Here is a 25,948-nt window from a genome sequence, read left to right as displayed (position 1 = left end):
CAAAATCACTTAGCCAGACTCAGACATAACCCTAAAGCATGCTCTATGGCCAATATTTTTAAACAATAACATGTTTTAGATAAACTCTCCTTTAATGTATACATTTACTGTTAACTGTACTTGGCGCAGAGGGAAAAATATTTCAGTACTGAAGGGGTTAAGCAATTATGAATTGAAAAGAGATTCATTGCAATGCCTAATGCCAAAGTGGCTAGACATGTTTTCATTAAAGTGAAAGGATTATGTGCTTTTGAATGAAAACAGTTCCTTCAATAATTACATTATAAAAAGCAACTTAGTACAAATATGCTCACATATTTACTCTGCAACATAAAACAAAAAGGTTTTATTTGGTGCACCGTGCAGGGTTGCAGCACACACTAACCTTGTGTTCTTAACAGCACTTATGTCCAGTTAATTTGTACACAATTTTATCAATTGAATCAACACTCCAATATTTCTCAAGAAATATAATAACCATACATACATCAACCAAAATATCAAGAGCTTATAGACATATTTTATTAAATTATTTATAAATGCATATCACCCATTGCTGTAGCACAAATGAGCGTTTATTTCATTATGACGGAAGTCTTAATGTAAAGAATGATTTCATTTACCACATGTAGAATAAGAAAGAAGAGCAAATAGTTGGAAAAAGCGTGGATATTTCGCAGCACAGTTCTTTCCAAGAATTACATTCTTATGAATATTTCCAAGCTGCGGGCAAGACTCCAGACACTCTAGCAAAAGTAAATAACAAAGGTAATTGGCTATTTAATAAGAAAAAATCTAAAACACGAAAAAGACAAATTTGTGCACTGGAGTGCTGAATTACAAAACATAACTGTCTCTTAGAATGTGTGGCATTTGGTCTGATGACTACCCTCATACCCAAGCGTGCCATGTTTAGTTCACGTTTCATATATTTACAAAATGTTTGATGAAAAGCAATTTCTCAATGTACCTTTCAGAAGTTTTTTCTTTAACATTTGCTTTATTAAAGCAACCGTTTTCTGAGTTATTTTGGGCTCAGTTTCATTTTTAGAGTCCCCTTTTTTTGCGGCAGGAAATTGCTTGACCGACCACTCTTACGAGGCCATGGCTTTTGCATTCAAACTGTGCATGAGGTGATTGCAGATTATAAGACATGGATGGCTACCTAAAACAGGTGTTCTGTCTTATCTTTGAGAATGCTCAAAAAAAGGGCTACTGGCTTGGCCCCCATTTACCTAGGTAGGTACACAATTATCTAAAAAAAAAATAATCAGGGTGAATGAGACCACATACATGTCTGGTTTTATTCCTACGTAAATAAAGACATTATCATGTGCTGTGTGGGCCAATGAAAATTATTTAGACCCCAAACTTTTAATGCACATTGGTATATCAAAAAGCACAACGCATTATTTGTATCAGTGTCCATCACTAACACTGTTAATTGTGCACTGTGATGTTTTCATGCTCCCGTTATCTGTAATTTGAATCCAGTAGATGATGTAAAGGAAGAAACATGTCTAATATTCATAAACGCCAGTCAAATTGACTGGGCTGTACTTTTGTGTATTTTGTACAAAGTTGTACAAGTTAAAAGTGTCCTTGTTGTGTGATTATTGTATTATTAGAATCACAATGGCTCTTGTACTTTGTGCTAGAAGGAAGCTCAGAGTACTCATGGTGAGGCAGCTGGGGCTAGAGCACACGAGAACACAGTGGCTAAGAAATAACCCTTTTGCAGATAGACCTGCCTGGTCCAGAGCTAAATCTCTACATCAATAAAATATTAAGTGGTAGTGCCTCCTTGCCTGGGCTCCCTTGTCGATGAGTTTGAAACCACCGGAGGCCGCTGAGCAGCCCGCTACTCACCACGCTTTCCCATGCTAAGGTCATTGCCATGACTCTCAAGAGTGCACAGTGGAGCTTCCTAATCCATGCACTGCAAGCTTGCCATCTGAACACCAAGTGTTCTAAGACACCAAAGAAATATATGCAGGCTCAGCATCAGCTTTGGTAGCATGGGGGGACTACAAGGCAGCCCTCGTGCCGATAGGCCATTTCAACAAACCCTGATCCAGACCAGGATTTCAAGTCCCCTGGGTGACAAAGATAGAACTGAGTGACAACTGGACACAACTTCCCTATGACAAACTGCTCACCAAAAGATGTGCAGCCAAGTAATAGAAAGCTGCACAAGAGCTTTACATTCCAATGGACAGCAAGCCCTCTTCCGCACATTTCTTATTTTATATTTTAGAAGGAAAAGATGCTCTTAAGACTTTTGGCACTATAGTACTAGGTAATTTGGGTCAGGCAGAGTGCTGTGAGGTTAACCTCGTTAGAGAACTGTCGTCACAGGTAAGTGATGTTTTCTTCTACAGCTATGGGTCCTCGCCAGACTTTGTAGTGGTTATTCAAATCAGTGGAGGGGGATAATATGCAAAGATCCTAGAACAGGCAGCCTCAAAGCAGACTTTTTCTCATTGCACCATACTATGTTGCTGTCTCCAAAGTCTATTGGTGGGGAGGATCCATTTACTCACAAGGGTAACGCTATGTACCTTTAAACAAAAATATATATGGAGAGTAGCCTGTCCAGATTCGCATGTGCCCCCTGCCTTTCCTGAGGCTAGAAAGCAAATTCGTGTATGAAACTGTAATAAACATAATCAGCATGACATTTCTGGTACTACGAGCCTTCACACCGACTGCCTGAGACTGGAAATGAGAGACTCTTTGTCTTGCCAATGACTCCTATGCACAATGTTGTCTTTATTTTGAGCAGGATCTTCAATCAAAAAAAGTAGATGTATATTTTATATTTTAAAAAAGCCTTCTGAGGTCTGACCTGCCAGCGAAGAAAACTCATAAGATTGAGAATAATGGGAAAATATACTTGCTGAAAAACACACAAGTAACTTAATTTTCTCAGATAAAACCTGTGTGTTGTTTCTCCGTAGTTGGCATATTGAAACTGTTCGTGCTTCTTTAGATGCAATAGGTTCTACACTCACGTGTGTGTCACACACACGCAATGGCATATCAGTTTCATTGACAAAATGAAATAAAGGCTAACAAATGATGCAACGGTTCAGTCTTCCAGTGGTCAAGTAGTGTGTTTTAATCATTTACTATGGTGAAGTCCTGATATATGTCTGCTAGAGTACAGCACATTCAATCTATGGAGCCCAGTCACCAATAGGGACAGTAAATTCATCTTAGGCCACAGTAAATAAATAAGAAAACATATTGCGACATATTAATTGAAAATCTAAAAATGTCACATTTTAAAATAGGTTAACAACAAAAAACAAATTGAAACGAACAAGTGAAATATTGTGTTGTCGAAGACCAATATCTTACAAAACATTTACTTTTCCTTAAATAAAATACAGTATATGTACCCAACCTGCCAGGATTTCATACAAAAGGGCTTTTCGAAAGTTAGGAAATTAGTGTTCTATGATTACGAGCACTATTAATTTCGCTAATTCGTCTGAATAAAACTTAATTGGTGATTGCTTTCAAGTAAACATTGGTTACGCCTCTAAATACATGAGTCCTGCCCTTCATTTGAGTACATTTTACAAGTAAGATATTTGTATTGTAATGCGCAGTAGGGGGAAAAACCTCTCACCCTCACTAAGAAAACATTTTCCTATTAACTTGGATGAGCACGTCAACTGCACAGTTCTATGAAGTACATTATCAAAAATTAATCAGTGTATTAAAAAAAATGTTTTTCCTGAAATCCCATTAACTTACTGGCATGTGGTTTTTCTATTTTCTTTTTTAAATGGGATATAACTTTGTAAGTTACATGTCAATGTTAGAAAGACAGTTCATTGCTTTCGCTTTTTAACTGCAAGCAATACTTTCGAGTTGCTGCTCAGCTTCCGCTGCCATGGCTGCAGCTTGTAGTTGCTCAGTTTCACTCTGAATGGCACTGGTGGTCACTTGCTTTCGCTCACTGTGCATATTGTTCTCATGTCTCTTAAGATCAGAAGCTTTTGCGAAGGCTTTCGTACAGGATGCACAGATAAAAGGCTTTTCACCTCGATGCCTCCTCTCGTGATCTTTTAAATGTGACTTGTGCTTAAATGCCTTGTCACACATGTGACAAGCGAATGGTCTTTCGTTGCTGTGAACTCGTTCGTGCTTCTTCAAATCAGGTGCCCGAATAAAAGATTTTCCGCACACCTCACAGCTGTAAGGCTTGTAGCCCGTGTGGATTTTCAAGTGCTCTTTGAGATGAGCCTGTGTTGTAAAGGCCTTCGTGCACATCTCACAAACAAACGGTCTGTCTGCCGTATGAAGTTTCTCGTGCTTTCTCAACCTTGCTTCGTCAGTGAATGTCTTACCACATGCCTGGCAGGCAAACTGTTCCCTATGACCATAAAGCAAATACTCAAACTTCATGTCGGTGGCCGCCGTTGTCCATGCTGGTGTTTGCTCATCTTTCACTTCATTCATGCTGTCATTAAATGTTAAAGCTTGAGGAGGTGGAGATCCCAATTCCTTAGGCTCGGTTGTGTCCATCGCTTCCACTTCCTGGCCATAGCAGTTTACTTTCCGAACTTCTTCACTTCCTAATTCTTTCAGGATGGCCTCTTGCACCCTCAATGTAGCAGTTGGCGATTTTTCCTCTTCATGACCCGGGGGAGTCCCGTCCACCGTGTCATCAGACGGACTATCATCCGGATCGCCTATTTCTTCTACATCATCATCTGGGTTGTCGTGGGACTCGACGACAGAACTATTAATTTTTAAGCTTGTCTCATAGGAATACTTATTCTTCGGCTCAGCCGTATTGTCTTCAGAACTTGATACATCACGTTTTTGAGAGCAGAGCTTATCCAAAAAGCGAATCCCTAGTATTTGACCCGATGACATCATCAAATTGACATCTTCCTTCTTGACAGAAATCTTTGCAGTATACATATAATTTAAAACCTCTTCAAAAATATCAGATCGCAGGAAATCGATTTCTATTAGCGATGAGCTGTCCATTTCCAATTTCTTGAACAGCTTTTTGAAGTAAGTGCTGCACGCAGCAAGCACACACCTGTGTGCTCTGAATTTCACATCTTCGACTACAATAGCGATGTCACAAAATTCTCCTTCGAGGCGTTGCTCATTTAATGTTTTCAAGAAGATCGTTTTATGGTCATCGTCATTGTACTTTATAGTTTCAGTCATACTGATGAAGAAATCCTGCAAAGAAAAGACACGTTTTAGCTCACAGCAGGAGCAAAATAAAGGTAATACATTAAAATAAGGACAAGGGGCAGAAATAATTGGTATATCATATATTACAAACATTCATTTCAATTAATATCAAAATCAGAATAGTGCGACAGGTCCCTTGCCTTTGCCTGGTGTAGGGAAGGCATGGTATCACAAGTATGACACTGACACAATGGATACAATTTGTAAATCCTTTATTGAAAATGTTGGGGTCGGAGAAACTCCTAATTTGCCCTATAACTAAGATGGAAGTAGGCTCGACCATCAAACGATAAACAAAACAGTCCTTGTGGCGTCAGTCTAATCAAAATGGCCATCGCTAACAAAACCGAGTGCCTGCCCTATCTCTTATACAAAAAGTGTAAAAGGAGAAATGTATGCAAAAGGAAAAAAATCAGTGTTCAAAAGAATAAAGGTAGTTGAACCAGCTCTCCTCCTCATGTTGCACCTCACAGAGTAAGGATGTCCCTTTAGGCAGGGTGACACACTCTGGCTCGGTTTCTAACACTGTAAGCAGTTCCAAATCGTGGAAGGAGGCCTGTATGGCCTTCCATGTTAAAGTCTTTTTCTTGACTTTCCAAAATTGTATTTCCAATGTAAAGTTCAAAAAGGTACCCCTCTGCTGGGCTCAGACTACTCACGTCACAGTTCAACACAAACTTACAAGGGGGCTCCCTTGTCCAAGTTTACTGTACTTCGGGTCTCCCTCTATCGGGCTCGGAATCCTTTCAAATGTGTGTGGCGCTTTTATCAGAACACCGCAGGACCACTTAGACTCAAGGATCACGATTACTTTCACTTAATTTGCTTTTTTTGTCTGTTTGCTGTATAACTTCAAACAATGGGCCTCCTTATTAGTTTGCCAGCCCGGTAACAACAGTAACGGTAAGCTACCGGTACCGTTGTTACCGGACCGTCAAACTACAAGTTCTGCTCGTGGGTGCCTCCCCGCCCGCCAGGTCTGACCTGGCGGGCGTACCGGCACCCACGAGCAGAGCATGTCGGATGCACCGGCACCATTCACGAATGGTGCCGGTGCATCCGACCTCCCCATTGCCATTGAGCCCTATGGTGCTCAAATGGGAATGGGGAGCATTTTTTTCCGGCGCCTGCAAACAGGCAATTACCGGGTCCGGCAAGGCCGTAATGACCTGGCAATTGCCCATTCGTGGGTGCCGAAAAAAATGATACCGGCGGAAGCCACGCTGGTTTTACCGGCACGGCTACCGCCAGTATCGCAATGAGGCCCAATGTACCTTTAACTGAGACTTTCAAATGGGCTACTTCCTTTTGCCGGACCACTCCGTTACTTAGTATCGCTGATCTCACAGCTGCTTTTTACTCCAAAGTTCATTCACGGGTCTGCCTTTTTTCCTGTCTCATCCACACGCGTGCAGCCGTAACTTCTGATATATGTTGCTACTTCATTCGCTTTAACACACACCAGTCTCTCAGGTCGCTAGGATGTGGTAGATAAACTAAAAAGCAGAAAATACTGCATCTCACCATCGGCTACCTCACCCCCACTCCCCAGAGACCACTCACCCAGGTGATCCTCTCGCATTGGTCCACCCCCAGGATCTCGATCCAAGGGCGATGGCCGTACCCTAGCCACCTGAGAGAGTGATCCCATGGTACTAGCGGGTGAGACACCCTCTGGCTTCTCACACTGGGTAGTGGATTGGGTGGTCACAGGAGCCCAGCAACATTCTGGAGGCGAATCCTCCACTTTACAGCCAATATCTGTGGTTTTTCCACATGGAATTACCGCTTGCAGTAAATCTGCCAAAAATGGGTACCAACACCATTGTCCCATAACTTGAAATCCCATAGTATTGTCACTGGACGGAGTGGCAGTAATGGTACAAGATTTTGGTGTTAAATCAGCAGATTTTCTGACGATTTACTGCCAAAAGCGTAATGAGGCCCAACATGTGCTGTAAAACCGAGTCCATTTTATTGCTTTAATGTCGTGCAATAAAAACCATCCTAACACTAGTATTTATTATAAAACTAAAAACTGAGAGTACTGAGGGACATAGTCTATGCATGCTTCTTTATAAGAATAAAAAATGGGACATGCTGGTTACGTTATGTCTAACCCTAACTGACCAAAAGACTGATGTTCTCTGCATGTAAAATAACATGTAATACAAGACTCAGTAAACCTAAAGTCGGAATAGAAAATCATCTATCCATTAGTACAAACTACACCCTATGTTTCAGTACAATGCTTTAAAATGTTACTTTTGAATTAAGTCCATTCTTAATACTGCGTGACAAGGCCAGTATTCTGGCCTTGTCAAGAGGGGATGTAACCCCCTGTCCGCCGGGTTGGGAGGCCTTCCAAGGAGAAATTGAGAGACAGTCCTACCCCTGAAGAGGCCCGTGGCAGCTGAGAGGGCCCTAATTCCAGCCCTCCCAAGCGCCAATATGTTGCTATGCAATACTGAATTGCATCACGTAATACCGAATTGCATCACGTAATACCTATGGAACAATGTGCTGACAGAATGTGCTCTTCTAATTTCAGCAATACAGAAAACCAAAGAGAAGAGATGCTGCAGAACCCCACACAAAGACCGGGAAAAATCATTTCCTTCAAAAATCACCATACGCACAACCCCGGCTGTCAGGGGTGCTGGAAAAGCCAAATTCGGGGCTGGATCCCTATGTGGTCAACCATGCAGTGCATGCCAGCCCCAAGACTCTGAAAGAGGGACCCCGAGACCACCAGTGTCTCAAAAAAGGAGTTGAAACCAAAACAGGGATTTTACTCACCTTGGGGGAAACCCAGACAGGGTCCCCTAATACAAACTGGGACAGTGTACACTGCGGGCCACAATTGTTGTTAACACAGCAGTGCCATGTAGAGGAAAGGGGTGGAGAAGATAGGGACCAATTGGTAAGGTTCAGACTACCAATCAGGAACAAGGGAATAAGACTGCCTAGGAAGCAAGAAGTTGTGAGTTGTTCGGGTAAGGTCAGAGGAGGTTTGAGGTGGCTGACCAGAACACCAGCAGGAGGAAGGACAGTGAATTGGACGGTGGAAGTGATTTCTGAAGCAGGTGAGGGATTGGTTAGTTAGTGTAAGTAGTATTGCAGTAGGAGTGTGCGTGGAAGAGTAACAAGTATGGTTATATGAGATAGCGTAAAGAGTGACTGTGAAGTGGTTGAAAGTGACAGAAAGGAGGATAACTGTAGTGTGGAGGAGGGAGTAGCAGTGGTGTGTAGGAGGGCGTAGGAGTGTGGAGGAGGGTGTACAAGTGTGTGGTGGTGCAGAGGAGGGAGTAGTAGTGGGGAGGTGGGAGTAGGAGGGTAGTTACATCAAAGGGTGGAGGTGAGATTTAGACGAACTGTGAGATAAGGGGCAGAGGAGAAAGTAGAAGCTAGGGAAGTAAGAGGGGTGAGTTGGAAAGGAGGAGAAAAGTGAGAGAAGACCATCAGAGAGAAGGAGAGAAGACGTGGATGTGACAGTCGGGACGAATGCCTGAAGGCACAATCCCATTTCTCTTAAGAAAATTAGCACAATGAGAGAGTAGGAAGAGCTAGAAGGTTCCTGAGGGAATAGATAGATAAGGCCACACAACTTGAAGTTAACATTGGAGTTTATTTAGTCATTTAGCATACAGACAGTGAAACGGACGGTGAGACAATGGTTATCTAGTAACTGGGGCTACGGTCACCTGGGGTAGTTAGGTGATGCTTTTAGGAGAGAGAGTGAAAGCCTTATGGCCCATAAGATTCAAATAAAAACGCTTGGACCTTCTCAGAGTCTTGGGTTTATTTTCTTGTGCCATCTGTGACAGATGGTTGGGAAGAGCAACACAGTACACAAAATGCAACATTTATTCTCACTTGAATGCTTACAAACATTTCCATAAACACAACCTCTTATTAAATCAAACTTGGACGAAATGAGTCCTTTTCTTTCACTCCAACCCATAGATTTAATTTTCACATACGTTTTACAACTGCTGTTTGGAGTTGAGCAGTGTTAGGTCACCCGGGAGTTTGTTCTATCGCATCCTTCGTCAATGAAGGCTGGGCCAGCAGTGCATTGAGGTAAGAAATGTATGCCATAACAAAATTCACATAACTCTAAATCATTCAAGAGGTTGTCGCAAAGAAAAATAACCAAGAAAAGGCACTGTACTTTAAGGTTCGCCCCACACAGTATTTCTCCAAAGACCCAGCTCTCCCGATGAGACTAAATCCATGAGTGTCATTTCTCATTTTCATTCTTTGCTTGATGTAATGATCTGCCTTTTGATGCAAGTCGATGTAAGGCCATGTGTTCAGATTCAACCCGTTTTTGATACCACCACACTTGTTGCGCAATCTGCACATAATCAACATCAGTTCAAGAGTCTTTATATGGAAGCAAATTATATATCCAATTTAACATGTGCACAAACAGTAGCTAATGTTGATGCTCCATTTATTGGGAGTAAAGAGAAGTAATTGTTAAAGTTTTAACTTTTCAAGTTTCCTCTGATGATACATTTAACCTTCACACTACGAATCGCTCATGTGTGCTGGAAATAATTCATACTATCCCTAACCTCTGAGACTTGAGGATGATGAATGGTTTATCTAGATTAATCTGTTATTCACCATTAGTAGCTGCCAAGATTATGGGCTTTAGTGAAGAGATTTCTTGGCCTAGAATAACACATCTCCGTAGAATCATTGCAGGGAGTCCCTGCAAATCCTGCATCCTTAGATTGTTTTTTTAACATCTTTATTTGTCATTTCCAAACAAGCATATGCAAGATATTACAGTAGAACTCCAAATAGTACAAGTGAAAAACTGTATATCCTAACACATACAACTATTAAATATCAACCATACCCCAGAGGTTTTCATAAAATTAGTTGAGTACATATTCATTAGGGCAATATTTACCAATCCTAATAACATCAATTTAACTACAAAAAGACTTAGATTTTTATTTCCAATAGAAAGCCTGTTTCACCTCCACCACGTCCCCTAATCAAATATGCCATCCCTCCTGCAACCCACACAGTAGACTGTCCTTTTATGGTATCAGTAGGAATGGGGGACCGCTCATTAAATTAAAGGGTATGATTGATGTAGTCTCCAACCCAAATGAGTCAGAAAATACTTTAAGATGGTTAATTTCTACACCTCCGTACAGCTCAGTATACAAAAGGTGCTGTGTGCCACAATGCAAAGGCAGATGCGTATGGAGTTGACCAGACTCCATAAAACAGTAAGGAACAGTCAGGAAAACACATCAGTGAGTGAGAAAAAGGTCCCACTCACGCAGAAGTAAAAATTAAAAAGCCTGAGTTCAGCAAAAGAGCTGGGGGTCTGTAAGTTTAAAGGGAATTGGCACAGAAATGAAAATTCTCCCCAACACGGTCTAAACCCAAGATGCCTGGGCGAGAAGGGAACCAGGTCTGCCAACCAGGATCAGGGACCGACCAAGGTTTGGAGAAGGATCCAAACCCCTCGTCTTCACCGTAATTGTAATTGTTTATTTGTAAAGCGCGTATACACAAGTGAAGTGCTTCAAAGCGCTTCAAGGCATGAAGGGAACAAGGGGATATCATCTTCATTCTTAGGCCTTGAAGATTCCGAATGGTCAAACAGCAATAACTAGCATACTAGGACAGAGCATTTCTACTAGTATAAGTGGGGGACAAAGAGTAGGGAAAAAAAGGAGGGGCCGGAGAGGAACATACAAGACAAAAAGGTTGGTCATCAATTGAGCCTATGCATACAGGCATAACCCACTGGGGCGCGGGGGTATAGAGGAGGAACAGGACAGACAAACATGCTAAGCCTAGTACATTCAAGGTTGTATAGGTGCGCAGACAGAGGTGCGAGGGAGAGGGAGGGGGACAAGTGCGACCAGCCCAAGAGCTCAGGTTAAGTGCAGAGTGCGTGCGACTCTCATGGAACAAATTCAGAATGCGGTAGTGCAAGGCAGAGTGTGGAGGCCCAGAGGCAAGTGCAGGACTGGCAGAGGATTCTGGGACCTGTGAGGCTCTGGAGGTGCACCAGGCGACCAGTCAGCTGACTGAGCAGATTGGGGAAGAGAACGAGGGAGGGAAGCAGGAGAGAAGAGAAGGAGGTTAGCAAGGGAGAGGAAAAGAGGAAGAGAAGAGGAATGTCTTGAGAAGTTTCTGGAACTTAAGAAGGTCCGGCTCAAGACAGAAAGAGGCAGATAGGCTGTTCCAAAGGCTGTTCCACAGGGAGGCACCTGCAGGAGATAAGGATCTACCCCAAATGTCTGTTTGGAAAAACGTCTCACCCACAGAGAATTGGAGGAGGCCAAGTGGAGGGGTCCTGGAGGGAGAGTATTTAGGAAGAGAGAGTTGTAGATAGTAGGGACCGCAGTCCCAGAAAGCCTTGTGGACTATGCAGATGGATTTGAACTTGATTCTTGCAGCCACGGGGAGCCAGTGGAGGGATTTCAGCACCCGAGAGATGAGGTCCCTGGGCTTGAGGCCAACGATAAGTCTCACGGTTTTGTTCTGGATAAGTTTAAGAGGTCGAAGAGTAGAGGTAGGGAAATTGAGAAAGAGACTGTTACATTAGTCCTGTCTGGAGAGAACCAGGGTTCTGGAGACAGTGAGCCTCTGGGGGAAGGTGAGAAAAGGTAGAATACCTCTGAGGAGGTGCTGCTGGTAGTGGGACTTTCTGGACATGTCAGAGATATGAGAAGAGAAGGAGAGAGTAGAGTTGAGGTTAACCCCCAGATTTTTAGCCTCACTTGTGGGTGAGGGTGCAATACCAAGGGTTTTCGGCCAGAGTGAGAGTGGAAAAACGGGAGCAGGGGTGACAATGAGGATGATTTCTGTCTTACTGGCATTAAGGCAGAGATAATTAGCAGCACACCAGGACGGAATTGCGGACAGACAGTCCGGGATGAGCTAGGAGGAGAAAGAGGCTGAGGGTAGACTAAAGGAGAGCTGTGTGTCATCCGCATAATACTGAAAGTTGGAGGCGAAGGCAGAGATCATATGGGCCAAAGGGGCCATGTAGACATTGAAAAACCAGGGGGATAGATTAGATCCCTGGGGTACACCACAAGTAGAGAGAGTGATAGCGGAGCGAAAGGAACCAAGTTCTACTTGGAAAGGACGTCAGAGAGAAAGGATGCTAGCCACACCAGGGCCTGATCAAAGATTGCTGTTTTGTTCTCCCCTCTTCCCCTCCCTTGCCGCGCTCTGAAACACTTGTGTACGAGCGCCATAGAAATAAAATATCAATCTATCAATCAATCAATCTGTGATGCCCTGGGTCTCACAGAGATGGGAGATCAGGATGTTGTGGTTTACCTCATCGAAAGCAGAGGAGATGTCAAGAAGAATGAGGACAGAGGAAGAGTTAGAGTCAAAGTTTAAGAGCAGGTCTTCACAGGTGTTCAGAAGAGCAATTTCTGCCCAGGAAAGGAGTGATCGAGATTGGGCGATAGTTAGCCGGAATAGTAGGGTTGGCAGGGGGCACACAAGGAAATGCTTGAGAGAAGTGGGGAAGACTCCAGTGGCAAAGGAGGGGTTGCAGAGGTCTGCCAAAGCTGGAGCTAGTGAGTCAATGTTGTCCTTGATGGTTTTGGGAGGGCAGGGGTGCAACTGCTTGGAAGAAGCTTTCATAGACCAGACTTGTCTAGAGACCTCTTCAGATGTGACAGGGGAGAGAGAGGAGAGAAGAAGCAGAGTGGTGAAGGAGGGCGAGGGGGGCCAAGGTAATGAGTGTCCATGAGTGGTTGTGGATGAGAGAGTAGACAGGATATCCTGGGTTATGGTGGTGATGTGTGCAGCCAAGGCTGAGCAAAGGGACTGGATGGGTGTGGTAGAGGAAGAGGTTGCAGTAGGCTTGGCCATTTCTTTGCAGACTTTGAAAAGTTCGGCCATGTTGTTGGATACCGCAGACATACGGGCTTGAATATGGACTCTTTTCTTGGACCTGATGCAGAGTCTATATTGCCTTTGCAGAAGACGGCAGGCCAGCCTATCAGAGGGTGCGCCTGAAGATCCCCATTTCTGTTGCGCTGCCCTGCACTTGCGTTTAAGGTCAGCAAGGTCAGAGTCGTACCAAGAGTTGCACTTTTTGGCAGGCTTCCGTCTGACCCTCATGACAGGGGCAGGGATGTCAAGGGTATTGGAGATGGAAAGGCGAAAGTTAAAGAAGGCTGTATCAGGGTGAGAGTCAGCCACAGGAACAGGGGGAGTAGAGTAGGTGGAGGCAAAGGCAGCCACTGACACTTTTTTCATGGCTCGGGTGACCTTGAAGGTCAGAGGCAGTGCAGGGCAGGGTGTGCCAGTGCTAAAGGAGAGGAAAGCTTCAAGTGAGAGGAGAGAAGAGAGTGAGTAGTCCATGAGAGTGGGGTGGTAAGAGGAATGTCTGTGGAGATAAGAGCATCCAAGGTGTGGCCGGCAATGTGCATTGGACCAGAAGGTAGAATGGAGTAAGAGAGCGGGTTGCATAGGTTGCAGAAAGCACCTGAAGAATCAGGAGAGTCAAGATGGATGTTGAGATCCCCCAGCAGGAGGAGTTGGGAGGAGGAAGTAAGAAGAGAAGATGCCAGGTCAGCCCATTCCGAGAGGAAGAAGGTGTACTGGCCCAGTGGCCGATAGAAGGTGGCCGGACTAAGAGAGGAGACAGAAGAGAGAGAGAGCCTGAAGACCAGGCATTTGAAAGAGTAGGCCTGAGTGGGGATGGTGGAAACAGGGATCCACTCTGGAAAGATTAGGGCAGCTCCACCTACTGGTCAGTTGGGCCTGGGTTCCGAGAGAATCTTGTAGCCTTTAGGGAGAAGAGTGTCAAGACTCATGATAGAGCTGTCCTTAAACCAGGTCTCAGTGAGAGCAAGAACATCAAGGTCCAGGTGTTCTAAGTGGTGTTCCAAGAAGTGAGAGGGCCCCTCTCTACACCCTTTCACTTCTAAAGTAAACAACTTGTAGTACTCCAGATCAACCACTACATTTCTAAGCAGATTCAGAAGCCTCAGAAACACACATATAGACTCACTTAAACACACACTGCGTCTATGTTAGGCTAGGTTGTGTGCTGTACCCTCTGGGAGACTACAGCAACCTTGTCCTCCTGGCAATAGAACACCCAACCTTTGGCATAAGTCTGTACTACACAGGTTGGTAGTGTGGCTGAGCAGCCAGACTTATCTCAAGAAGGGTCAATGTGAGCTGTAAGGTTGTAACCCAGAGTTTCACAATGACAGTTATTCAAATAAACACGTATACTCAAGGTTACTTATAGTATAGTACATAGTACACTTCAAAACACATTCCGTTTCTCTAAATCAGATGATACCCATTGAGGATGGCACACAGACACTTCCTACACCCCCAGTTGACTTAAATAGCTAGGACACTGTGGACATTTGATTTATCACTGATACATTTAGAGCAGTACTGAGTTTGGGTGTAAAGGATCGATATGGGAATAAAACAAAAGTTAACAAATAATTAATAAACTGTTAAGTACTTTTGAAACCCTCCAATGCAAAGTAAACTAACCCTTTCCAGATGTCAGAGTTAGAAGAGTCTCTCGCGGAGCCAGGACAGTCAATGTTAGTTGAACAAAGTCTAGGGGGGCTGAAGGCTTTCTTGCAGGTAAGTAAAGGTCTTGCGCAATGTTTTTAGAAAGGTTTGTAGAAATAAGATTCACTTGAAGGGCCACAAGCAGGGAGGCTTGTAGGGGGCAAAGCTGCAAGCAACTCTGCAATGGCAACCAAGACAACTCTCAACTGAGAACAAATAAGGCTACACAACAAGAGGTAAGTCCTCTTAGGTTTACAGTATCTTTGGTTAGAACAAATGGTCCCAGCTGGTTTCTGTTCCTGTGTGGCTCTGCAGATCCTGTTGTTCCTGGGCCTCAGTCGTGGGGACAAGAGTGAGGACTTCTGGGGACACCTGCAACACAATGAAAGGTCGGCGGCAGCAAAGGTCAAATGTCAATTCAGCGGGACTTTGTGGTTTTAGCTCTTCACGTCTCAGCAAATAGCACCACTGCGGTCTCTCGGATACCACTCTAGACTTTCCTCGCATCTGGGGTCCACCACTCTGTTGAGGTGGCTCAGGCTTGGCCAGTCCTGCTTCCTGGGAGTCCGAAGGATCTTCCTGGAGCTCGGGTCCGACTTAAAAGCGATGCACTCGATCGGGTGTTCCGGTCCCTTGCACTTCAGTTCCAGCAGCAGCAGCAGCAGAAGTACAGCCAGCTCCGAGAGGATGTCCATATGAGTTCACTTTGGGGTTGATTGGTCCCACCAACCCAAGCGGAAAAGTCGTCCTTGCAGGGCTTCTCTAGTCGAGGCAAATTCGGGAGCTTCAGCACAACAGCAGGGATTCACCAGGCAAACCAACGGTCCAGGAGTTGCAGCATGCGTCTTTTCCAAGTTCTTCTTTGGATTCCTTCGTCCAGTGGTCGACTTTGCCTTCCAAACCAAAAAGCCTCACCTTTTATGCAGGTTTCTCCCATTCATTCCAACCTAGCAGTCAATCACACAGCAGGGTGGCTGTCCTCCAAGGTCATCCCTCCAGCCAATCACCCTTGGGTGCATTCTTGTAACCAAGGAGACTAAGCACAGGAAGTTTCGGGCACCTCCCTCATTTCCTGCACCTGCTAGACACGCTGGAGCCAGAGGCAGGCTTCACTCGTGAATCCCGCCAAAGAAAAAAAAAAGGGACCAAACCTGGTTTGGCGCGCAGAGTAAATCTCAAGAAAGTCCTTTCCAGCAAGAAATGGCAAAAAACAAGACAGGGGCCATTTTAACAAAATGGGCACCCATGGGTGCCTTACTGCAGCTGCGATTGCAGCCCGTGGTAAAAACACACAATGGTAGTAAAAAGTAAACCACTGCCACCAGCCATTCATTGTAAAAAGGGTAACATAAAAATGTTACATGAGAAACTAAACAAAGGGGATAATAAGTAAAACCTCCAGGCCCCTATTTTAAGTGTGTGCTGGGTCTAGAAAGTTACAAAATGTAAGTAAAGTCAATTTCACTTCACTGCTCTTGGAAACAGTAGTTTCACCAAGAGAACGTATTTAAAGCTTTGGGAAATCTAAGAGACTTCCCTGTGTCACTGCGCGTTGTGCTTTGTGTCACAATGTAAAGATGATGCCTGTAGAGTTTGTCAGACTCCGAAAGTCAAAAGAAACACAGAGTCCAAATCACAGAAAAATACATGAGAGAGTGGGAAACAGGGTCGCACTCTCCCCTGGTTAGAAATTAAATGTCCTAAAGTCCAGCAAAACAGCTGGGGGTCTCTAATGTAGAACGGAATCAGCACATTTCTGAGAATTCTCTCTAATAGTCTATGTCATATTTAGCACCCAAAACACTGTAACAGAGATGGTCATGGAATCGCATGTATGCCCCCGGCTGGCTATTTTAAGCTTTTGGAGTTCACTCTGTGCCCAAGGTGATTTCAAAGTACAGGAATCAGTGTGGGCGAGATTGTATCTGTCAAAAAACATTACAAGAGTTAAATAATGTCTTGGAAATTATTATCATCATCATCATCATCAGTAGTCTTCTGTATAAGACATATCCAGGTAGTTATGTGTTTAGGTATTATATATACGGATTCCCTCCTTACCAGATAACATCTTGATAATTATCCAAAAACCCATTGTGCCCCTCTATTCATCCGGGAGTCAAAGCTATAAGAGGCCTAGCAACAACAAAACTGTAGGGAAAACTGAGTGAGAGGTACCACAGCCTCTCCTCAGGAATTTCAACCCTGTTGATAGCAAACATCAAGGAAGAGGAGTTTTCTCTGTGGTAGCATGGATTTCCCAGAGTCTCAGAGCGATTTACTTTGTAGTTCAAAGGTAGGTCTGAAAAGGGTCCTGCACCTAAATCCCACTTACCTCTGCAATGGTAGGGGAATTCCATGGATTCATGAGGGATTGGAGTGTGGAAATGTTCCCTCAGGCACTGGTCCCGGTTCCACAGAGAACATCCGGCAATCTGTGAACAGAAAGTGTATCTCAAAGTTAGCAACCCACTGGTGCTCATCGGTTTTCACCAACTAATTCAAAAACCAAAACAGAACAAATTCTATTATTACTTGATCAACGTCACATGCATGTTTACAACATGAATATCCATATATTTAGGTAAATCATGAACAACCACAACACCCCATTTTATTGGTGCTTTGATGATACCAACCGCTAATGTATGCCCTGGCAAATAAGTAGAGCACTCAATTCTAGAGTAATTCTTCGCTCAACATGGGAATCAAACTTAATTAAATTATTTCTCAAATTCCTCGATATGGGAACCTAACTAAATGAAGATTCCTCAAATTCAATTGGTAAAAAAATAACTATATGAACTAAATATTTCAAAAGCTCTAAGGACACTTCACAAGCTCCCCATACTTTACAACCTGATTGCAATGAGAGAGTGAATCATCCATGCATGCCAACATTATCCATTCCATTCAGGAGACACTAGTCCAGACCTGGGTTGAACTTGGCATTCTGTGACTTGTAGTCTTGGGTTTATAGTGAGGAAATGCGGGGCTACACGTCCTAGAATTCGAAGTTAAAGTCACGACTGGACAAGCATCTCCCAAAGGGAATGGATAGTGTTTGTTTGTATGATAGTCTCTGTGGCATGGCCTCAGCCATGCAAATGTTATGTTATTGTGATTTATGCTGTGCACTGCAGTCATTTTCATGGTCTCCAGGTGCACTGGTCGATCTGAAAAGGAAGGAAGGCTGGGATGACTTAGCCCGTGGGATTGAGAGGAAAAAAACGCAAGAGAGCTTTGATGTGCTGTTGGTAGCTTCAGTTTGGAAAAACCGGCCACTGTGTGCAGATTTGTTTTTAGTTGGTATACGTTATGTGGTGTTTCGTGTACGAGTGGGTATGGGTGATTTGTGTGTAATTGGTTCAGTTTCCTGAGTGGCTGGTGATGGACTTTTTGGTTGACATCTTTGTTAGTACCTCGCAACCTGATGCAGTTTATGTTGGTATATTTTGAATATTTTTTTTAAAAGTTAATATGAGAATATTGAGATCCAACATCGCATCTGAGTAAGCTACTACGGAGCGATAGAGACCCTCAAATCTGTTTATTTAAAATAGTATGGGTTGGGTGAGCTTACATTTTTCGATGCGCCGAAAAAATAAAGAGATGAGAAAATCTTGATGTGGTTTTTTGGTGATTCTTATTTAATTGAACATATTGAAATTTTATCCTGTATGGATGACACGTGTTTCGGCAGGTTTACATTGCCTTTTTCAAATCCAGGCTAGACATGCATGTGACATGGCAGCACAATAAGCGAATTAAGAACACGCATAAGAGAACATATTTCAGCTCTAAGCAGTCAAGCCAGCAATCTGCCCCTCTCTCAACATTGGCAACTGCTCCACCAAATGGATAATAAACAAGACATTAAATTCATTGGCTTACAGAAAATTCTGAGGAACAAAAGAGGTGGCAATCAAGAACTATATCTGAGAAGAGCAGAAGCCAGACTAATTTGGCGCTATCGATCTGTAGAACACGGACTGAACTCAGACAATGAGATGGCACATTTCCTTTAATGCATTTTTTGCTTTGTCACATTGTGTCTCTTCATGTTGAACCAGTATGTGATTTGTATCCTATATCATCAATTTGTGTGCTTTCCATATTTTGTGAACATATGTGTACATACATTTCTCCTTTTAACTCCTGGCACTAAATATATGTCAATTGTCTATGTGAGCAGCATGTACTCTGCTATTTTCATAAAAAACCATGGTTTTGTTTTTTTTTCTATACATTGTGCACGTATGTGCACACACCTTTCTTTTAAATACCTGGCGTTAACAAGCCACGCCTACTGTCTATGGAATAGCTCTGACTGCTATTCTCATAAAAACTAATGTTTTTGGCTCACTCTCTCTCTTCTTCCCTTGTGTTAATGTTCTATTACAACTACACTAACCAGAATGCATCACACGTGGTGGCACCAACAGCTGGAGAACTGCACTTAGTTGGATAGAATTTTGTGGACCCCACTAAAATGTATCACTTTTCGCAATTATTCGTGTGTATGATAATAGTAACCTATTTCTCCGATTAGGACTAACGTCCGTGATGTCTTATAACTTCGTACCATCGTACATCTTAGAACGGGCAATTTTCCCATCTAATACTATGGCCAGACACATCACATTTCCCAAAATATGGCCTCGCTCTCTGCACACCCCCACCAGGGGGGTCCTTTCCTTTTTGCATCAAACTATTTCGTGTTACATGTGCTGCACAACGTTGCACACGTGAATCTCCAATTTTATTTTTCAATTACTCCTTTGTGTCCCATTCGCATGGAATGTTCCATCTGACCAATTACTACTACTAGCCTCACTCAATTGCCTATGTTTTGCTCCCAACTGCTTTGGGGGAAGATTCTATTAATTTAATATAACGTTACACAATGGAATACTGTCTCTAGTATGTGCGGCCACACGTTTCTAGTAGCATTTTACTTCATCACTTAAACAACTAAGTTTGCCAAGACTAACTGGGTTGCATAGAGAACCCCTAGGGCATATTAGTTTCAAGACACAGATAACGGATGTAAATATACCCTTTCTTTTATTAGAGGACAGCATTTTTTAAACTATTTCACACTGGCATTTCTGGGTCAATTTTTCGGAACTAATGGGTTCTTCCATTTCTTCCACGCAGGTGGGATTGAACCCATGACGTACTTTTTCCCTCGCATTATGCAGATATTTAACAAAGCAAATATGGGTAAGATCATGTTTCATGCTGCAATTGTCAACACTTTGAATATGCTCTTTGTTTTCGGTCATATCTAATCACACCTCTCATAGCTACTACCTTGCTTTCTGCACAAACCACTCTCTCCACTTCCCCTCCCTACCTTCTCCGCACTTCCTTTTGACTGAATCTCTAGCATGAATTAAGCCATTACAGGCTATCAGTCCAATTTACACTCGTGTCCAGCATTAAGAGTACTTTATTTGTACCAATGATGGAATGTTTAATGGTTTTTCTCAATGGTTCTTTAAGACAGATCTAGTATGATTTTTGATTCATTTGTTTCTTTTATGTTTGTTCTTTTTCCATTCATGTCACATGTATGTCTAGCCTGGAATTGAACAAGGCAATGTAAACCTGCCGAAACACGTGTTATCCATACAGGCTAAAGTTTCAAAATGAACCCACATCAACATTTTCTCATCTTTATTTTTTCGGCGCATCGAAAACTGTAAGCTCACCCAACCCATACTGGTTCAGTTTCCTGCTGTGTGTTGTGGAGTGTGTGTGCAGTTTGTAGCTGTTTTAGGTTTTTGCTGCGGTAGAAGATTGAGTGTGTTTTGTTCACTGTTTGAGGGTGACTGTGGAGTATCCTGGAGAGTTATTACTAGGGTTGGTGGAGATTCGTCTGCGTCCTTTTGTGCCATGGTTATGTTGATCTGCCGGGTTCATACATTTTATGGTGATTTATAGTAGAAAGTTTTATTTCATTGGGCGGTCATATTTTGGTTCATCCGGTTTCACTCGTTTTGGTGTTTCCATTGTGATGTGTTAGCAGTTTCCCTTTGTTTATTTTTCATGTTTCGCTCGGTGAGTTAGAGACATGTTTTTAGTAGTTTTCTGAAGTTAAGTGATCTTCTGTGGATTGTATTTCCTTCGGTAGCGAGTTCCAAAGTTTTGCCGCAATGCAGGAAAACGCTGTTCCCCCAAAATTCTGCTTTGAGTATTGTTTAGGTTTGAGGTGAATGTTGTTGCTGGTCCTTAGTGATCGGTTTGGTTTGTAGATGGACATTTCTTCCTTTATGAATTCTGTTGCTTGGCCATGGTTTGCTGTTTGTGATAAGTAGAACATTTTGAAGAAAATTTGTTTTTTGACTGGTAGCCAATTTAGGGTTCTCCGTGCTGGTGTGATGTGTTCTCACTTAGTGATTCTGAGTAGTAATTGTTTATTTGTAAAGTGCTTATACACAAGTGAAGTGCTTCAATGCTCTTCAAGGCGGGAAGGGAATACAGTCGTCATTCTTCGGCCTTAAAGATTCCGAATGATCTTAACAAAAACTCTGGCCTAGCATACTAGGCCAGAGGCATTTCTACTAGTGCAAGTGCATGACAAGAGGAATGTGAGATGGGGAGGGAGAAGAGCATACAATCAATAAACTAGCATACTATGCCTAAAGACTTGTCAGATAGTACAAGTGCATGACAAAGAGTGGGGAGAGAAAGGGTGGGTGAGGGAAAAGGACACAGAAAAATAAACTACTGTACTAGGCCTGGAGACATTTCCGGTTGATTGGTGGTTGGTCGACACTAATACGCCTATGCTCGAGTATTTCAGGTACAACCAAGCAAGGCAGGGAGGGGAGACTGGAGGACAGGACAAACTTGCTAGGCCTAGTGCGTTCAAAAGTTGCGCAAGTGCGAGACAGGAAGTGCAAGGGGGTGGGGGTGGAACAAGTGCACCCAGTCCAGCAAGGGCCTGGGTTAAGTGCAGTGTGGTTGCCCCTCTCATGGAGAGAGTTTCCAAGCAGAGTGCAGAGGGTCGGAGGCAACTGCAGGACTGGAGGGGGAGCATGGGACATGTGAGGCTCTAAACGTGCACCAGGCGCCAGTCAGTGAACTGAGCAGGTTGGGAAGAGAAAGAAGGAGGGAAGAAGGGGAGAATAGAAAGGAGGTTAGCAGGGGAGAGGGAGAGTGAAAGAGGAAGAGAAGAGGAAGGTCTTGAGGAGTTTCCGGAACTTAAGGAGGTCCGGCTCAAGAAAGAGAGAGACAGGGAGGCTGTTCTAGAGGGAGGCACCTGCAGAGGATAAGGATCTACCGCCAAATCTTTGTTTGGAAAAACAGCTCACACGCAAAGAATTGGAGGAGGCCGAGCGGAGGGCTCTAGAAAGAGAGTATTTACAAAGACAGCCTTGTAGATAGTACAGGCCCTAACCCTAAAAGGCCTTGTGGATTACGCATAGGGGCTTGAACTTTATCCTTGCAGTCACGGGGAGCCAGTGGAGAGATTTCAGCGCCGGAGAGATGCAGTCCCTGGGCTCGAGGCCAAGGATAAGTCTTGCGGTTCTGTTCGGGATAGGTTGAAGAGGTTGGAGAGTAGCAGTAGGAAAATTGAGAAAGAGACTGTTGCAGTAGTCCAGTCTGGAGACAACCAGGGCTCTGTAGACAGTGAGCCTCTGGGGGGTAGTTGGGAAAAGGTAGAGTGCCTTTGAGGAGGTCCAGCTGATAGTGGGATGTGAGAAGAGAAGGAGAGAGTAGAGTCGAAGATGACCCCCAGATTTTTTGCCGCACTGGTGGGTGAGGGCGCAGGACCAAGAGAGGCCGTAAAGAGTGAAAGTGGGAAAGCGGGAGCTGGGGTCCCAATGAGTACAATCTCTATTTTACTGGCATTAAGGCAACACCAGGACTGAATTGCAGACAGACAGTCAGGAATGAGAGAGGAGGAAGAGGCTGAGGGTAGCCTGAAAGAGAGATGTGTGTCATCCGCATAGCACTGAAAGTTCGAGGTGAAGGCAGAGATCATGTGGGCCAAAGGGGTCATGTAGACATTGAAAAACCAGGGGGATAGATTAGATCCCTGGGGAACACCACAAGTAGAGAGAGTGATAAGGGGAGAAAGGACCCAATTTCCACCTGAAAGGACGGCCAGAGTATCACGGAGATGGCAAATCAAGATGTTTTGATACACTGTATCGAAAGCAGAGGAAGTCTTGCTGCTGCATTCTGTATTCGTTGTAGTCTTTTGATTAGGTTATCTGGCATTCCGAGATAGATGCTGTTAGCGCAGTCTATTCTTGACATGAAAAAATAAATTATGGCGAGTGTTCTATGTGGAAAGGTGAAAAAGGGGAACATCTGCTTGATTTTGAGTAGGTGGAAAAAGAATTTCTTTACTATTGTGTTGACTTGCGGTTCGAGTGTTAAGTCGTTGGCCATTAATATTCCAATGCTTTTCACCATCGTGGATGGTTCCAGTCGGTTTCCCCTTTCAGTAGGACATGGAATGTGGTGTTGGTTCATCGGGTCATTTGACACGATTATGATTTCTGTTCTGTCCAGGTTTAGTTTTAGGCTGTTGGCACTCATTTAATGGTTTATTTCTTTAAGGTAGTTGGTAAGGTTTGGGTTTTGTTCTTCACTAGCCTTGATTTTGTAGATGATTTGTGTGGCTGCGGAACTGTAACAGGTGAGGCCATGCCTTTTGATGAGGTTGATGAGAGGGGTCATGTAGATGTTCAATAGCAGTTGTGAGAGGGGTACGCCTTGTGTCACTCAGCAAGTTGTTGTGGGGGCTGTTGAGTTGTAGGGGGTTAGCCAGGTTGTTTCCGTTCTTTCTGCCATGAAGGATTTTATCCAAAGTAACGTTGTATTGCTGATTGCTATATCTTCGAGCCTTTTGATGAGTGTTTTGTGGTGGACTGTGTCAAAGGCTGCTGACAGATCAAGCAGCATTAGTGCCAATTTGACATTGGAGTCTGCGTTGGTTTTTAGGTAACCCCATATTGATAATAATGCTATTTCCGTTCCTCTCATGGGTCTGAAATCAACTTGTGCCTGGACAAGTAACCGATTGATTTCTACATGTTCTTGGACGTAGACGTAGCGATCTAGGCGTTCCGCCGGGCATGGGATGTTTGAGATTGGTTTAGGTCTTCAGTATTTCTCAATTGGTCTTTAAGCAGAGGCTTAATGTATGCCAATTTGAAGGCTCAGGGTACAGGTCCGGTTGCTAGTGAGTGGATGAAGAGGTTGGAAAAATATTCTGCAGGTGTTTTCTGGTTGAGGATGGTCTAGTATATGTCTGGTCGGCAGGGGTCTGCGGGAGAGCCGGCTCTGTTGCTTTTTGTGTGTCGGTCCCTTCACCAGTTGTTGTAGATGAATTGTTGCTATCTGGTTTGTTAGTGTTTTGTGTGAATCAAAGTTTTCTTCTTCAATTCAGATGTTGAAGTCTCTGAGTAGGATCAGGTGATCATGTTTCATGTCAATGATGGTGATGCCGTCCACAAATGTGTCTGTGAAAGTAGGGTTGTATGTTGATGGTCTGTAGATAAGTAGGAATGATAGGTTGGGTTGCTGATCTAAGGCTAAGTGCAAGAGGAGTGCAAGAGGAGTGATTCGCAGTTTGGGATGTTTAGTGGTGGTGCTGTTGTCATCTTTAGCTGGTCCTTCCATGCAACAGAGAGACCTCTTTTTCCTTCTCGGTTGGCTTGTTTCATCTGATGTCGTTAGGTAGGGAATTGTGTGCCTTGAAAATTTGAGTTAGCCATGTTTTGGTGAGGAATAGGATGTCTGTCCCTCCATCGTTTAGTAGTTTGTTTATTCCTGTTGTGTGATTTGACATTGATCTGGCATTGAATAGGGGGCAGGGTATCTTTTTGTTTTCTGTGTTTTGCTTGTCCTTTGATGGTGGCATTGGTCATTTGAGGTGATATTGATTTGTTTTTCTATCAGATTATGCCTTTGGTTTTGTTGTTTCTGTTTCTTTGTTGAGTATATTTGCATATTTGGATTTGTGAATTTTGGAAAGGTCTTGCGGCCGAGGCATTTAATTGGTAACTCAAAACGTAAATTACTCAGAGAAAGGAAAGACTATTACCTAAACAGCAAAGCAAGGAGACTGCTTAGGCAATGGAGTCTACAAGTTAGTGCATTCCAAAGTTTAGTAGTCATCACCTAGAGAGAACTCCCCACTGCTCTTGACCGCCTGAACCGATACTCATACAGAAGGAGTGCATAGGAAGATCGAAGGACACGTGAAGGGGAGTACCATTGACATTTTCTAGAAAGCTATTTGGGATCGATATTCTTTGAGGCCTTAAAGACCAGGCTCAGTGGTTTAAACTGAATCCTTCCCACGAATGGCAGCCAGTGTAGCTTCTTTAGAGTAGGAGAGATATGCATTTTAGATGATAGGCCAACTACAGTGAGGGCAGCCGTGTTTTGGGTCATCTGCATTTTATTCAGAACATATTTAGGGACAACAAGCAACAGAGAATTGCCATAATCAAGGTGCGATCTAATGATTCAAGCAATGAATCGCTGCATGGAGTTTTGAGTCAGCCTTCAGATCATTAAATAGTAGTTAGTCGTACTAACCATTTTATTAACGTGTTGAGCCATAGAAAGTTGTGAATCAACATGGATCCCTAGATTTTTCACTGATGGTAGCAGTTTAACGCTGGCTTTGTATAAACAAAGATGCTGAATCTGTTAGTTAGGCTTAGCAGTCAGGCGCGTGTTAAGACCACCTGTTTTGCCTGTATTAAGGCTGAGCCAGTTTAGGTCCATCCAGTGTTTAATATGATGAAGTGTGTTTATATCCGTGTATACCTGCTCGCTCCCAGAAGATGACATACAAAAAAATGTGCTGTGTATCATCGGCATAGTTCTGGAAGGTGACGTTATTGTCAATGAGCCAGTCATGAGGAGGTTTAAGGTAGATGTTAAATAGCAAAGGGGATAAACATACCCCCTGTGGTTCTCCGCTGTCTAAGTATGGGCCTCATCACGACTTCGGCGGTAATGTGGCAGATTATCCGCCGGACGTAATTAGCGCTAACGCCAAGGCCCCCGGCGGATAATCCGCCAGATTACGAGTTATCGTCCACGCGCCCCGGTCCAAGGCGTTAGCGCGAATAGCGCGAACCTTTAAATCCGGCGCACCGTGCGCTACCGCCATGTCGCGCTCACA

At 43.6% G+C, this 25,948-nt stretch overlaps 1 protein-coding gene across 2 annotated transcripts in view; it reads right to left on the bottom strand.

Moving 5' to 3' along the window:
* Positions 1–500: 500 nt before the first annotated feature.
* Positions 501–25,948, bottom strand: part of ZBTB14 (zinc finger and BTB domain containing 14) — a 97,636-nt gene continuing 72,188 nt past the window's right edge. For both annotated transcript variants that reach the window (XM_069620690.1, XM_069620691.1), the window contains 2 exons: positions 17,120–17,219; positions 501–5,214 (listed from right to left, as the gene is read on the bottom strand). In XM_069620690.1, the coding sequence (XP_069476791.1) occupies positions 3,859–5,214; positions 17,120–17,152 (1,389 nt within the window). In that variant the 5' untranslated portion in view covers positions 17,153–17,219 and the 3' untranslated portion in view covers positions 501–3,858. The remainder of the gene's footprint in view (positions 5,215–17,119; positions 17,220–25,948) is intronic.

Source organism: Ambystoma mexicanum, chromosome 5q (genome assembly GCF_040938575.1).
Source record: "Ambystoma mexicanum isolate Mex_15411 chromosome 5q, UKY_AmexF1_1, whole genome shotgun sequence".
Lineage (NCBI taxonomy): Eukaryota > Metazoa > Chordata > Amphibia > Caudata > Ambystomatidae > Ambystoma > Ambystoma mexicanum.
Note: the sequence above shows the minus strand (reverse complement) of the source record. Positions and strands in the feature narration are given on the sequence as shown.